General features: G+C 46.9%; 1 protein-coding gene across 8 annotated transcripts in view; it reads left to right on the top strand.

The window, feature by feature from the left end:
* The window catches only part of CELF2 (CUGBP Elav-like family member 2), a 292,606-nt gene that overhangs the window by 122,513 nt on the left and 153,655 nt on the right, over nucleotides 1-16,438 (top strand). For 7 of the 8 annotated variants that reach the window (XM_028114650.2, XM_028114649.2, XM_028114646.2 and 4 more), the window contains exon 2: nucleotides 15,191-15,387. In XM_028114650.2, coding sequence (XP_027970451.1) covers nucleotides 15,191-15,387 — 197 coding nt within the window. Of the gene's footprint in view, nucleotides 1-14,791; nucleotides 15,007-15,190; nucleotides 15,388-16,438 lie in introns of those variants that run through there. The other variant, XM_088025813.1, reaches the window with a different exon arrangement.

The following is a 16,438-nucleotide window of genomic DNA, read 5'->3' as shown; positions in this document are numbered from 1 at the left end:
AAAAGAAAATGAGGAGTACTAGTCAAAAGAAAGCTCCTAAAAGGTTGAGGATATTTAACTGGTTGGTCAGAGGCATGCTGTGTGTAATCTTTTTGTTTCCATGACCACAGATGCTGCTTCATCCAGTTTTCAGTAACATAGTATCACATTACTTGATTTACGACTGAAAAGTTTTCAGTCTCTACGCCCCATAGTTCAAGTTGACTTATTAAACTTAAACCTCATGACTTTCCCTTTGTGTTCCCCGGATTCAGATGACCCCTTTGGCCCTACTAAAGAATCCCATTGCTAATGTTTTGGGATTTATATGTGCTCTTGAGTTATTTTTCCTCCCATCCTTTTTCTCTGGGTGGGATAACCGGAAGACAAATCGAGGAGCTTTGGAGTGTGTGATGATATTATAGGCTTTTGTTGTTGTTGCTGGTTTTTGGTTGGTTTTGTGTTGTTTTTATTTTGCTTTGAGGTAAGGATATATTCCTTACTCTTGAGTGAGGTGGAGAGGATTTTGACCTCTGGAGTCTTCTGTCAGCTTTATTACACCTGAACCTGTACCATAATGCATGCATAGGGGACACTGAGTGTGTTGACAAGCTGTGGCGTGGGTGGGACACCTGTCTCTGGAGAGGCAGCTTGGCCACAAGAGAGCCAGAAGATCTTTGTGTTCTGTGAGCTAAGCCCTACGCTAAATGGAAGCCCGAGGCTGTTTCTTGTGGACCAAACCCTGGCTTGAGATCCCTGGGTCTTCAAAGCCTCATGGTGATTTCAGTCAGGCAGGAAAGACTGTAGGGACGGGCTGTTAGGGAAAGTCGTATAACCTTTCTCCTAAAAACCGGAGCATTAGGATTGAACCATTCTGTTTCCACTTCCCCCTGGATCTCCCTCTGTCATGCTAGATCTTGCAAAGCTGGGAGAGGCACCCACTGCTTGGAGTGGGAGGCAGCCCTGGTACGTGGTACACCAGCCATATGGAGTTAGGAGAGAACATTCTAAAGAGAAAAATGCGGGGAAACAGTAACTTGTAGCTTCTTCAAAAGCTGCACCACACGTTTCTGCCCTAGCACCAAAGCCAGTGACATCCCGAACCTTGGGTTTGACCCCATCCATCTTCCTCCTGGAAGGTGGAGTGGGAGGAAAGGAGTCGAGCGTAGTAATGAGTGTGTTTCCCCAAAATTCATATGTGGACACCTAATGCCCAGGGCGATGGTATCAAAAGGTATATGGGGCCTTTGGGAGGTGCTTAGGTCATGAGGGTGGAACCCTCCTAAGGGAGTTAGTGCCATTAGAAAAGAGAGTTCCTTCACCCCTTTCATCATGTGAGGGGACACAGCAAGAAGACAGCCGTCCATGAACCAAGAAGCGGGCTGTCATCAGACACTGAATCTGCTGGTACTTGGACCCTGGACTTAAAGCCTCCAGAACTGGGAAAAGTAGATGCTTGTTGTCTCTAAGCCACCCAGCTTATGGTATTTTTGTTATAGAAATCCAGACAGAGATAGGGTGGATAGGGGAGGGTTGCAGCAGTCAGCTCATCCCAATGTAGAGTTACAGCAAAAGGAGTTGCTTTGCCCCAGAAAAAAATATAGTCATGTAGTCACTTCAAAAGGGACCAAACATTGGACAGGGGAGGGAAGAAAAAAAAAAAAATATTGTGATACTTGGTTCAAACTTGGACATTCGGTTGCACAAGCCATTAAGCAATGAGAAACGTAAGGGCAGTGATTGTGTCGTAACTCATCAGTGAGTTTTGAAACACAGTGCCTGGCACTCACTAAAGTTGTTAAATAAAGGAAGGAAAAATATGGGGGAATGAAAGAACGGCAGGCCCTATGGCCAGGTCACTGAGCATTGAATTGTGAGCAAGTTCTTGTGGGCGGGTCTTCCTTTTGTCTTTGATTGGCATTATTATCACCCTTGTCATATCTCAGGATCTTTAAGGATGTTCACAAAGAGAACGTAAAAAATGTGTTCCACGTCTGAATCATCTTTTCCAAACAAAAGGAAACTTCTTTTTCCTGCAGGGACTTTTCCTAAAATCTGGCCTTGCACTGTTTTCACGTTTCCACAGCATGAACCTGTATGTTTCCAATGCATCAAGCTTACAGAAACCCACAGTTGGCAGTTTTGAGGGACCTGACAGGTCCTTCCGGGGAAAATTTTGGCAGCACACGTTTGGCGGCAGTAGATTACTCAAAGGTGGTTTCAGATTCTGGATTCTAGCGACCCAGTGGTAGTTAGCCAACCATGCGGCTGGTTTTGGCGTTTATTTCTCAGAAGCTTGCAGTCTGCCATGGTCAGACCTCGTGAGTTGAGCTCTTCCAGAGACAAAAGAGATTAACCACCTTATAAGAAAAAAACTCCATCCAGTACTGGGTGAAGTAAGGTGTTGCCTCATGTCAGTGAAAGCCTCGTTGGGAGCCATCACTGGTGCTTAATTTTCCCACAAAACCAGCCATTACTTTTGTTTTTTCTTGTTCAGGTTGACCCACCAAATTTAAGCCACTCCAGAGGGGTCTATCCCCTCTCCTCTTAAATATAGATAGATAGATATTGCATTTTTAATACTCTCTTCCAGGTTTTTTTTGACAGGTTATACATATGCTAATAGAAATAAGCTTATTATTTGAAGCGCAGAGCTGCTTGTCACCGAAGCTTCATTAACACCGTTATCACCACCTGACATTTATCTTATAATTTTCTAGAGCTGACTGTTGTGTCTCCATGGAAACCCAAATTGCAATTGAAACAAGTACAGTAATAAAGGCATCCACCGAGATTGACAGCATGCAAAGCCTGGTTACATTTGTGTCTAGTTCCTTCAGTACCCACAGCTCGAGAGGGAGAATGTGCACTTCAGGTGTTTAGAATTAACTCTTGTCGCTTCGCGGGGCGGGGGGGCGGGCCGTACCTGGCTCTGTGTATATAGCAAGTTTACCATAATGTCATGGGTCCTGACGTTAGTCATTAGGTCTCTCATTTTTACTGGAATCATCCCAAGGCCTTGTGAATACTGGATGTGAAATTAACCATGATCCTATATGGATCCACAAGGAAATTCTTCCTGGATGACTCTGACATGGTGAAATGTTGGTCAGGCCTTAGGATGGATTTCTTTCTGGGCACGGGGAGCGACCACTGACTTGTACTATTTATTCCCCCTTGATATCAAGGAACCTGTGCTCTTTTAAGTTCATGACTTCACATCAATTTGGTTGATGCCTCAAAGCGAAGAGTCATGAAACTGGAGTGGGTCCAGAGTGAATTAATCTGAAATTAATTTGATTCTGAAAGACTCCATCTGGCTGTGTTTGGGAAAGGCAGTTAGACAGATACATAAACAAATGATCATCTGTATTCATTGTGCCAGATGTAGTGTCAAAAAATGAAGAAATGGCTTTAAAAAAATCAACTATGGGGAATTTTGATATAATGATATTCAGCCTCTTAGAATAACAGCTATTATAATTTAGCACGTAATCCAATTTTTATTCTTATTTGTTTAGGGGGTTAGATCTGATGGTGTGTTTCTAAAGAAATAAGCAAATTAAATGTCAAAGCCTATTTTAATTGGTGGTTTAAGATGCTAAATGGAATTTATGAGATGCTGGGGGAGGGGGGGCTTATAGATTTCTGAATCAAAACGTGGTATTTGGTATTGATTTCATCTTAAGATGTGATGTCGGAATTTGAAAACTAGCAAAGTAGAATGTCATTTGGACTTTGCCTTTTGACACGTAGTTTTGTAGCATGACCAACTGGTGTGTTCGTATCATAGGGAAACATACCCAAGGAGCTGACGTGCATGGAATTCTGGAAGTCTTCCTTGAGTAATGCTACAGACTTGGCAGTGTTTTTCCATTACTTTTGCAAATTTCTTTAAGCAGACTATGGGAGAGGCGAACGTTTTGGATTGCTATCTAGGAATTTAGTGCAATCTCTATAGAGCCTCTTGTTTCCTTTCCTTATGCTGGGACAGAAAGCTTCTAGAAAATTCATGACTAGTTCCTTGAATGGTATCACAGGCATCCATTATGGGCTTTTTAATCTCCAGTTTTCAAACCTCGAACATCATCTTTTGTGATGTCCTAAAGAGAAAGAATTAAGGTTTACTTCTTGATCAGTGAACAAACATAATTTACTTTAGGAAAACAAGATCCCCCAAAGGGAGCAACTCCTCTCTCCCCGGATTCCCACTCACCTCCCTCACTTGTCCCAGCCAAATGCAACAAGAGCTGGTAAAACAAGCTGGTAAAAATAGAACAGGCAACTTGGGAAAATTAACCCCCCAAAAGCTGAAGTGTCCTGGCAGAATCGGCCGCTGCATTTAACGACAGCAAATTAGATGGTCCCCAGATCTTGAATTTTGAGGCACACCGTGTGTTAGGGTGAGAGAGTAAAGTCTCAGATAGCTGGAGTCCCTGCGGGATGAGTCAGCCTCGTTAGCTGAGTTTGCACTAGAGTTGAAAGCGTATCCTTTAAGGCGCAAGTTCCTTATTGTCTCATTTTGAAGGAACCCTTCTTAACGATGAATTATATATTTCCCTGCCTTCTTACCTGGAGTTATTGAGCATAGTGTGGCCCTTTCAATGAGACAAGATTGTCATTATACAAGGTAATTATTCTGCTGTGAGGCTGTCCTTGGGAACCCGTGGAGAACAGAAGTCAGCCCCAGCTCAGAGTGGGCTTTCCACAGCTGCGCCCCTTCGAAATCGGCCGGTGACATCACTCTCTGGGCCACCGATTGCAAACCCTCTCCTTTGCTACCTGCAGTCTCCTGTGGGTCTGAAAGGCAGATGATCAAGGCTGCGAAAAACCGACATTAAGCATAAGAATCTTTGAGGAATGGATCAAGAAGCTCCCCAAAGAATTGAAAGGGCATAAACGCCAGGGTGGGAACTTGGTGACACACATTTTGACTGCTCGGAGGTCCTTTTTTTTTTTTTTCCTGAATTCTCTTGTTAGCATTCCACAAATGCAGGAGTTTGAAGGCCCTACCCCCCAAAAAAGAAATAAATCTGAACCTAATAAATTGTTAGTCTACAGAAATACGTATCTTCTCTCACAAATGGATGCTGTTCTGTGATCTGAACAGTCATTAATATGATGTAATTAGTTCCTAGATATACTGTCAGCTTTAGATTTTCCAGATCAGTGGAAGGAAACCGTGGCATCGCTAACCTTCAGCACATTTATATCAAGCCTTATACTGCCGGCTGCATCCCTTAGGCCACCATTCATTTTAACTTGCACTCCTTGATTACACATCATTTCTGACCGAGGAAGGTGGGCCAAAAGCAGGTTGGGGAGAGACCAGCCTGAGATTCAGTTTTGCCATTGATAAATGATAAAATGAATAATGAATGGACAGATAATCAATATTTAACAGGAGGGTAGATAGAGTTCTGAATACAGGGCAAGCACAGAGGTCAGTGAAGTATTTGTCCTTTCGTCCAAAGTAGGAGAGCCCCCTGAATGGTTTTTGCAATGGTTTCATCACCAGAATGGCCAGAATTAGGACAGTGGCAGTGCTGGGGCAAGTGAACCCAGAGGGCATTTAGAGAAAAATAGGCATGACTCAGTAACTCATTGGCAATAGGTGTATTGATCCTCAGATTCCATAGAACAGTGCCAAGTGGGATAACATGGTTCTCTGTAATCATGGTTCTTTGTAACTGCATAACATGTGACTTAAATTTTACAACTCTACAGCCTTCTTGCTATATTAAATCTCTTGATTCAGAAAATATACGTTAGGGACACACTGAGTCTGGGCAGGCCCCATGCTCACCTTCCAAATGAGGTCTTCTCTAAACATCTTATTTAGAACTGCACCCCTCCACCCGACACTCCGCGATTCCATCCCGGTCTTCGTTTTTTTCCCACTGAAATGAAGGAGCCCTTTCTAATCTCTTAGGAAGATTCTCCTATTTTGCCATTTTTATGCCCCTCCCCCAAAATAAGCTCCTTAAAGGCAGTTTTACCTCATTTTATTCATTGCTGTCTCTCCAGCACCTTGAAGAATGCCTGGATCGTGGGGTCACTTTATAAATACCTGTTGACTTACTGATTGAGGAAGACATCGTTGACATCGTGAATTTCAGAGTCTGACTGTGCACCTGACTGGGGGCTCAGTGAGTTACTGTTTCGGTAGGCTCAGCGGTCAGAGACCGGGAGAGGTCCGGGCCAGCAGGAGATCTGCATGATATGTGTGTGTTCTGCGTAAGGTGTCATTCCTGGTCTCAGATTGGGGCAGGGTTAGGCCCTAAGGAGCCACTCAGAAAAACAGAAGTCACACGTGAAACCAAACTGGAGGAAGAGAAGACAGGGAAGGATTCTTGTTCGATATGCTGATATATTTGTGGTGGTGCCAGAGCCTTCTGTTCGCTCCAGCTCTAGGAGAGCAGAGTGGAGGGTTGAGCGGACCAGGAGGGAAGGGACTGTCACACACAGGGTGGTGAACAACAGGAGCAACAGGGTAGGTGGCCTCCATGGGATGTCGTGCAGAGTGCTAGATGCCACAGGAGGGGTGCAAGGGCTTCCGTGGATGCTGGTGGGCCCCCACTTTCTGGCATGGCGAGTGGACGTGGGCAGCCAGGGCTGTGCCTCCCAGCTCGAAGGGGGCAGTGCTGTGATGGCTGTCCCAGCCATGGGTCTCTCCAGCGTGGCATCGTCCCCCGTGTCAAGTGCAAGCTCCATGGGAGGGAGGGGGCACTGGGGCTGCTCTCTGTCCAGTTTCAGCCCCCTACCATAGCCGCTTTTCTTTGAAACCCCTTGCCAACGCAGTGAAACCGTTCGGCTCCTTCCTTTGCCTCTGATTGGTTCATATGCCACTTAAAGCTTTGACCACCGGCGTGAAGTGTGTTGAGAAGTGTGTTTAGAATGTCGCGTGCCAGTCCCAGTGGCCCAATCGCCCACTTGTGGCCGGCTTACTGCAGGCCCTCGTCTGTCCCTCCATTCTGGGCATTATCGCTTCGTATTTTGGTTCCACGTTGTACACTCTCTTCGTTGGCTGCGAGTGGCTTTGGGGCATCAGTGACCTCTTTTTTAACTCTCCTTCAAATCTAGCACCGTGCCTGACATAAAGCAGGTCTTCCGTAACTGCGTCACCTGAAGGAAAGAAAACAAGATTGGGGCGGGGGGCGGGGGGAGAGAATCAATTCCCAGTGGATTTGACAGAAACGAGCAAAGGAGAACCGTCCATGTTTGCCACCAGGGAGTGGGGGGTGTTATCAGTCCTCCCTGCTGGCTTCCTCTTGCATCAGTAACTCCTGGCAAAATAGTTTAGCTGGGGCCGGCAGCGGGAGTTATGTGCCTCAAGAAACACGGTGGCTTGTACCTGGGGATGGGGCACCTGACGCAGTGTCCTCTCCATATATGTACCTTATTTTCATCATTTGCTGCTAGCAGGTGGCCATGGGAGACATCTTAGGTGAAGATCCGTGTTCAGTATGGGGAGTTTCCCCCACATTTGTCTTCATTTCATAATGATTCACATTTCACTTACGTGATGGGACCAAACTAGCATCTTCCCCATCAGCCAGAAGGACCAGGGACAGTGACTTGCCCAGGCAGACAGGTGGATTCCGCAGCACTGAGCCATGGGGAGGTAAATCAGATGGGGAGGGCACCTGGAAAGGGGCATATGCCCAGAGCCAGGGGGCCCCCCACTCCCTCTTCCCATCTACAAAGTGGGGGCAGTAATACTGACCTCAGCCTTGTGTGGGGGGAGGGTTAATTAATGTGAGCTCCTCGAAGACTTTGAAAATGTGAAGCCCAATATAAATCTTCTGTGTGACTATTATTTCCCCGTTGCCATTTCTAAAAGTCCATCTAAAAAACTTCTCCCTATGCAAATGCCTTGTGCTCTGCTCTGAAGTCCACTGAACTCTTTCTGATAAATCACTGAGTGAAATGAGTTCCCTGGGCAGGGGCCATCCAGAGCCGACGCCTCACTGCCTTCCCAGCGAGAGTTATTGTATGTTCAGACTCCAGGTACCCCCCAGAAGCCTCCAAATTTACTTCTTTGTGGGGGTTTTCCAGCTATCTGCTTTTTACTAGCAGTCAAGTTGAGATAAGGTAATAAGGTTTCCCTTTTACTTGGTGAGTCCAGACACCTGTGCTGTGTGGCCTTTTCTGCATGAGTCACTTCCTAGGAGTCAGTGTTACATTTCACCCTGGTAAACAAATGTATAGCTTTTAGACCTCCCTCCAAATACAATCCAACATTAAGTCCAGCAATCCAGCAGCATGCCCTATCACAGGTGTGCTCTTTCCTAGTCAGCTGTGAATGAAATCGATGTCCTGTACATCCTTCACAAGCTAGATATTTTTTCCACTTTGTCAGAGCACAGGGATGAATGTATTCCACGTACGTGTACTTTTGGGAAACTTGAACTTTGCTTAAGAGGAGCACATATTTATTTATAATTTGACCCTTTGGAGAAGGACGTTGTCTCCTCCTTCGGCGACTTAGGGTACGATTTGCTCCAGTTAAGCTTCTGTGAGTTCAGCAGCTGGCCTCCAGATGTCGCGCCTCGGGGATTTGGGGTCCCATCCTGTAACGGGCGTGGCCTGGGCTCACAAAGCTTTGGTGACCCGCGGTGACAGTACCTCCCAGGTAAACACAGGAATGCCCTTGGTTTCGTCATCTTCTTGGTGAGAGAGCAGACGTGCAGAGAGTCTTGTTACATTTACCAAAACCATTCAGCAACTCAGAATCCCACTGTAATTAAACCGTAGCTGTGTCAGTCTGGTGGTGAAGGTGCTGTGTTGAAAGGTAGCCACAGAAGATGGCCATTTTCCTCCATCATGGTGACCCCAGAACAGTACATTTACAAAAGGACGTGCAATTCCCAGAGCTTGAAGTTCGATGACAGGTGATTTCTTTCTCCAAAGTGAGAGGCCATGGAAGGTTTAGAATTAGAGGGTTGTGCCTTCCGAGTGGGGCCGTGTCCAGGTCTCTGCCGGGTTGCTTATGGTGCGGTGTGGGAAGTGGCTGGTGCTGGACTCTGGGCGCCACATTGCCAGTCAGCGGAGGAGAGAATTGTGTTTTTAAATGATAACAACGACCTGGACAGTGTGGAAGATGGTTCATAGTACTGAATTTCATGCCCATCCTGTTGTTGCCCATGCCCGCCGGAAGGCTCCAGGTTCCTCGCCAGCTTCCTTCTGCCTTTGTCTTATGCAGCTCAGTCTTGGACAATTTCCTGTGATCACCAAACAAAGCCTGTTTCTCCATGTGCTATTACTTAAGTACAAGTGATATTAAAAAAAAAAAAAAAAAAAAAAAACGATTCCTGGGCCCTTTGAAAGAGTGGCCTGTCATCTGACTGAAGTGATGGGACTGCAGTTGGGCTATTGGGACGAATTGGCACAAATTGAGAGAGATGACACTCTGGTAACCACCCCGAGTCATCAGCATTCAGCAGCTCCATCTGAGCCTGCGGGCTGCTCTGCACGGAGTAGGTGGCACCTCGTCAGCTCCCCAGCCTGTGCCTCCGTCACCTGTGAGCCCCAGGGGACTGCATCAGACACAGACGGGGAATCACCCCCAGGCTGTAGGCAGCTGGTCATATTACCTAAATTATCTTCTCCATACATCATCATCTGGGCCCAAAGCAGAGGCACAGGTTTAGAGAAACGAAGAGCCAGATGAGAACGATTCTCTCTCTCTTTGTTCTGCAAGTAAGGAAACCGAGGTCCAGAGTGGTGGCGTGGTTTACCTGGAACCCCACAGTGAATGTAACGCTGAGCCGTGCTGAGAGCCCCGGCCGTGCAGCCCACGACCCCACACACAGCGCTCCTGCGTTGGTGTCATTTTCCTGGCCCCTTATTCTTGTTTTCTCAAAACCTCCTGATGAAATAATATTTTAGTGAATTTCAACTCTCATTAGTTTTTTTTTTTTTTTTTAAGTATATTTGCAGCTAGAGGTGATTAAGGTTAAAATTAAAAATTGCTTCTCGGCTGCACTACACCCTTTTCAGGTGTTTAGTAGCGCTTGTAACTATTGGCTACCATGTTGGGTTGTGCAATTGTAGAACATTTCCATCGCTGCCCAGGGATGGGCAGCATGGATACAAGATCCTCTAAAAAACAAAAATCAGGTGGTTGAAGAGGATAGGAACAGTAAAATTGTTGATAAACCATCAGGGAGATTAGCTGTGTTTTTACAAAATTGTTCCAAGACGAGGCATCCTTTTGGTGTATCTTCTGAAGGGGCATTTTATGTCTTTTTTTTTTTTCAACATTAGTACAATTACTTATAGCCACTTATCATTTCTTATACCCATTTTGTAAATTTGTTACTCTAGTTGTCCTATAGATTAGAGGAGATCTAATGCAGAAAGGTGCTTTCCAGGCAACAAGATGAAAGGAACCATCAGTGTTTTGTTACCACTCTCCAAAAGAAAACCCGCACTTCACTGGGCCTTATAAAAGCTTATTGTCCTGGAATTAAGAACAATGATATGTTGAATCAGTTATTATAATTTTGGTAACATTTGACTGCTTAGAGGAACCTCAGAAGATTTTGCATATCCTCTGTTGATCTAGTTTTCTTTACGCAAAAATAGAGTAGGGAAGTAGGTCGGTGCCTGTGCTAAAAGCAAAAAAGTAAGCGCGCTCATCCCCCCCCCCCCCGCCCCAAACGTCATTATGTTTTCGTCTTGGCTCTGAGACCGATACCACCAGTGCTCGCTAGCTTGGTGCTCTCTAACTTGTGGTCCGATTCCATATGGCATCTGTCCTAGAGGAGCCTTACATCTGGCTCCTCGCCGAGAGCAAGAGCAGAATTGGCGCTCAGTCTCCTGTAGTTTGTAGGTGAGATGCCAGCCAAGACGTATGTGCTTTCGTCCAGTGCCTGTGAGTGGCCACTCAGTCTTCAGGAAACCTCTCAGCCTCGAGAAACCGAGCTTATGGAATACTGAGCAATTGGCCTTTACATCTTAATGTGTCCAGATTCTGCAGACGCCTCTTCTTAGGGGTGTGATGTGGGAAAAGTCACTTTACCTCCATGACTCTCAGTGGCATCATTTCCAGAACAGGGGTGATCATGCCAACTTTGTGGAGCTGTTGTGATATCATATGTCAAGTACCTGGCAGAGTTTTCTGGCAAAGAGAAGGCTCTCAATAAGTATTTGAATTTGAATCTAATTCCTGCCCTGTAATAGGTGCTAAAGATGGCTAGGGAATACAGAGAAGTGAGCTAGTCTAATTTTCTAAGCCTGAGGTCAGAATCTAGTAAATAGACGATCTTACTGAGATTTGGGTTATCTTTTCCCATAATTACCCCTCTGTGAAGAGCACATTGGCTCTCTGTGGCCTCTGGCAAGTACCCCCAAAGGTTTAACTGTTGGACACATAATTTCTGGCTTCCTTAGAAGTGTCAGCGCGTACAGCCTCCTGAGGACAAAAGAAGTCAGTAAGTCTCTGCTAGAAACAAGCATCAGCCAGGAAGAAAGCTGGGAGTCCAAAGAAGGCGGAGCTTGCCTGCATTAGAGCAAAGTTAACCAGCCTGTTGTAGTACCATTACGGACTCGGCGAGGGATTCAGCAACGTGGGGTCGGTGGGGTTAGGACCACCTGTCCTGCACAGAAGCTTTTGATTGAGAAGATGTGCTGTTGTGGTAGTTTGTGTAAGAAATAGACATTGTTGGATTTACTTAAAGGATTGTCATGCGCTTAGCATTCGATGATAATCTTTGGAACAATTGTTTGCAGCATGGCAAGTAGTTGGGAAATAATGTGTAGATGTGGATGAGAGATGCTCATTGATGTCACCCTGTGGGGATGGACAGAGGAAGGAGATCTGTGGAGATGGAGACTTTGTTATGTGATGATTGAGAAAAAGGTGTGTTTTAACATAGTCTTAATGGAGCCACAAGTTCAGCCGTTGGCTCCCTCCTTTTCATAGATGGTAGAAAGTGTGTGTGTGTGTGTGTGTGTGTGTGTGTGTGTGTGTGTGTGTGTGTTTAGTGCTGCCTATTATTTGCCAGTGTGATTCTAGGGACCCAATAGGATTTGCTCTTGGCCTTGTCTTCTCTTAGATTTACCCTGAGCCATTCACTCTCAGCCCAAGGGAGACCTGACACGGTGTTCGGCCACATGATGGATTAGAAATATTTCGTGCTTTGGAGCCCATTGGGCCTGGGTTTGAATTCTGCTTCTACAGTATATAAGCCAGTAACCTTAAGAAAGGAACTTAATTCTTCAATGTTTGCATCCAGAAAATAAAACTTTCTCATAGGGTTGTTACAAGGATTAGAAATAATGAGTGTAAAGCACCTCACACAGTATCTGGCATGTATGTCCTCACTAAAGAATAGGCATTACTATTTAGGATATGAATTGTGTTTGAGTCTCCACTATGAAAAATTGGGGATTGAAAAGAAGACTTATAATCGTCACTCATTCCGAGTGCATCACAATTGCAAAGACGCGATTTAACAGTAGAAAAAGCCAACGCTTCTTAGACACCTACTCTGAGCTATGTTCTGTAGCCGGCACCCGACTCTGTGACAAGGCATCTGTCACTCCCATTTTACAGATGAAGAGTTTAAGCCCAGAGTGGCACAGTTTGGAAGGGCTGGCCCCGGAATTCAGAGTCCACGCCCCGAGCCCTGACAGCCCGCTGCCTCAGGATGATCAGCGGTCTTGCAGGCATCTCTGCAGGATGGCTGATGGGGAAGGGTTATAAACATGCACCTACCAACATAAAGAGCAAACGCATGAGGCGCAAGCCCTCTTGTCTGCTTCCCTTCCTTTGGGCACCTTGGTGAGTATTTTTTGAGGAAACGAAAAAGGGCCCTCACGGGGAAGGCAATTATGGGAGGTTTGCTCTAAGTTCAGGCATGAGGACTGGGATACCGTCCCCTAACGCCTCCATTGTATTAACTGTGCTCTGTAGAGCCAAGATGCAAGAGCCCCATTTTTGGAACTTCCGTTCCCTGTTAGCTGAGACCTGTGGCAGTGCCTTCCTCTTTTCATCCTAGCTGGTTGTCAGCAGCAGTAACCACAGCCCTTCCTGTCCCAGAAATACATCTTGCCACACTCCCTGCTCTCAACGAGCTGTGAGCACGACATTCTGTTCTGCGTGGGGCTTTGCCACCTCCACTGTGCCAGAATCAGCTCGGTGGGGTTACAGCGTTCACTGAATTTGCACAGGGTGATTTGTGAAGAAGTATAGGTGCCTAAGAACAAGATAAACGATCAACCTCTACCATAAACAAGCATCACATTGCACCTAAATTGTTGAAAGATTTTGCACTCAAAATTTTATTCAGCAGAACATTTTTTATAACAATAAGGTTGATTAGAGAAAGCTCTGAAAGTGCTTCAAGTTAGACAGTCTGATTGTTTATCTCAAGAATAAAAAAAAAAAATTTAAGTGGTAAACTAGGGGGAATGAGAAGAAGTGGAAATTGGAGCCAGGACCTAGTAAAGAGTATTTGCCATCATTTTCCTCTCGGGATTAAATTGAATTCAGGATTTCTGCTTTCTGCAGGCTTTTTGTTTGTCTTTTAGCCATCACCCAGGGTCTTTTTTTATCCGGGGCTCAGGGCAACCCTAGCTAGGTCCACAGCAGACTAGAGGTGCTCTGGTGGTCCTTGATTATGGGCTTTAACCTAATAAGGAACCCTGCTTAAGATCCTTGAATATCTTCTAATTATTACCCCCAGGCTACGGGGAAATAACACCTGCCATTTGCAGTGAAGTTTTAGTCCATGTGGCCCCTTTCTGACCTTTCTGCCTCCTGAGCTGGGGGCTAGCCCATGGTCATGGAAGTGGCTTTGTAGGTACTATATCTGCAGGGTTTGCACTTGCTTAGGTGCATTTTATTTTCACAGGGTGGGATGTTAAATCAAGAACACAGCACTGCAAATGAATGCTGCTCAGGGCATTCAGCCTTGTCACTTGGCAGAGTAGGTGGCTTTAGGGTGCATTAAGGAGTGTTGGGAGGAATGAAGAAGGTAGGGGATTTTGCTTTACTGTTTATTGCAGCTCAAATAGGAGGGATCCAAATTTTTAAAAAAATGAATGTCTTCATCATCATATAACATGATGTTGACTAGAATGGCAGAATTCTAAATGAGAGCGTTCTGTCTTCCAAATGAGGGTTTTGGAAAACAGCATTAAAGAAGATTGATATGTAAAAGCTTATGGTCTCGCTCTTTGTATCAGCCCCAAATATTTACTGAAGCTAAGAGAAGAAAAGGCAGACTTTCCTCTTTTCTCTCCCAAACGTGTGATTGTTTAGAACTCAAGTACAACATCTGGAAGTCAGATATACAGAGAGCAATTTATGGAGTGTGAAAGATTTGAAATATTCAGTGTCCTTTAGTGGGAACTCAACTTTCTGGGGCTGCATTTTTTTTTTCCGGCACAAAGCAGGCATTTCTGAGATCGCCTTTGCCTCTCTGAATTAAACCCTTTGTGCCTGGATCCCATAAACAATGTGCTTTTTAAACGGGAGCCCCCGCCCCGCCCCGGTCCTTTTCTCCAGCGTGGGCAGCCAATCCGCCGCGCCGAGCTACACTGCTGGAGCACTTTCCATTCTGAGCAGCAACAACGTACTAATTTGATGCACACATGGATGCCTCGCGCACTCTGCAAATTCATCACCAGCATCTTGCATTAGTCATCTGACGGACTGCCAAGTGTTTCATTTTCTTTTCATGTGACTTTATTATTACCACCTCTCCTGTCTTCCAAATAAACCTCCAAAAGGCGGGGCGGGGGGTGGGGCGGCGGCGGAGAATCCAGCAGAAATCCAGCCCTGCCCTTCTTTGCACACGAGAGCCAGTGTGGGGCTGATAACGCTGCGGATGCGTTGGTGGCAGCCTTGCAGAGCGAGACCTGCACTTAACTTGCAGCTGCCTCCCGAGCCGGGCTTCAAGATGTCCACGCCCCGGGTGACAGCCGGCAGGGCGCTGCCCTCTGCTCGGGCGGCGATGCTGAATAGCAGCCTGCAGTGAGAGCCCGCAGCCGCTGCCGCCGCGGAGCAACCTAATGGTGCCTGTGCTTTGTTTTAGTTCATCAAATTTCTCCGACTCATTAGGCACTTTGCCCCGTGCTCCTCTTCCTTCTCCTTCCGCCTCCCCGCCCCCGCCCCCACCCCCACCCCCATCCCCATTCTTTTTCTTCCTGTCCCTCACCGTGCAGCCCTAACTCTGGCTCCCGGTTCCCTTTTTGACAGTAACGGCACAACCAACAAGATGAACGGCGCTTTGGATCACTCAGACCAACCAGACCCAGATGCCATTAAGATGTTTGTCGGACAGATCCCCCGGTCCTGGTCGGAAAAGGAGCTGAAAGAACTTTTTGAGCCTTACGGAGCCGTCTACCAGATCAACGTCCTCCGGGACCGGAGTCAGAACCCTCCCCAGAGTAAAGGTACAGACCGCTGGGGGGACGCGCGCGGTTGAGGGGGGGGAGGGGAGGGCGCAGGGCACGCAGTCGGGGGGCGCCGGGGGAGGGGGCCGCAGGCCCGGCGGGGCTGCCCGCGGGAGGGAGGACCACGAGGGGAGCCGCCGCCGCCGCCCCGGTGCTCCGGCCAGCCCGGCTCCTCCCCGCTCCGGCACCCGCGCCCCCGCCAGTCCGCCCGTCCGCCCGTCCGCCCGCCCGCCCGCTGGACAGGTGGACCGAGCCGGCCCGGGACGCGCAGGAGGGAGGAGCGGCGGGAGCGCGCGGCCGCGCCTCTGTCCAGGCGCGTGATTGCTCTCCCGAGGTCACTTCCTCGGCAGCGCAGGCTCCTCTCGGGTGGAGTGGATGCCTCTCTAAGGAACCGTGTTTCTCAGCCTTGCGTTGCAGGAGCTAACTCTTTCTCCCCCTGCCTTCCGCGTTATTGCCCGTGCAATTACAATTGCATTTTACTTTTCCATCGCCTGTGGGGACCCTGAAATGCCTCCCGAACAGTTAGTGTGGTGATACTGGTGTAAGGAAGAAAGGGTACACTTTTTAAGAGGGACATCAATTCTTGGGGTTTAGATGGGGATCATTAAGTGAAATGTGCCTTTTCGGGCGGGAAGAAGCACCCTAGTGGCCTGTAATAGTTAGCACACCTTCAAAAATGCTTGTGGTTTACGCCCTTACCAGTGGTAGGATTCAAGTGTGCAATCTGGTGGTTTTTACTGCCTCCATTTTAAGACGAGGGTGATGGGGAGAGGGGGTTTCAGTTATTAAAGTAGAGACCAGAAAGCTCGTTACCGGCTGGAAGCTTCCGTGTATTGGAATTGTCCTTTGCAAGCTCTGTGCAAACTAAATTTAAAAAATACCTTCTCTGCTGCTACCATTTGGTCTTTGTCGATGTTGTAACCTTGCTTTCGTATTTTTGTTCTTTCTGTTCTTGATGTCTTGGGCTGTCTACCCAGGGCTCCCCTGTCTTTTTAGTGGCTCTTGCACTTTCTTTTTCTCTGCACCTTGGAATTTGGGTCTGCCCTATTAT

Source organism: Eumetopias jubatus, unplaced genomic scaffold (genome assembly GCF_037043125.1).
Source record: "Eumetopias jubatus isolate StellerSeaLion01/CBP00866 unplaced genomic scaffold, mEumJub1_p1.0 scaffold_8, whole genome shotgun sequence".
Taxonomy (NCBI): Eukaryota; Metazoa; Chordata; class Mammalia; order Carnivora; family Otariidae; genus Eumetopias; species Eumetopias jubatus.
Note: the sequence above shows the minus strand (reverse complement) of the source record. Positions and strands in the feature narration are given on the sequence as shown.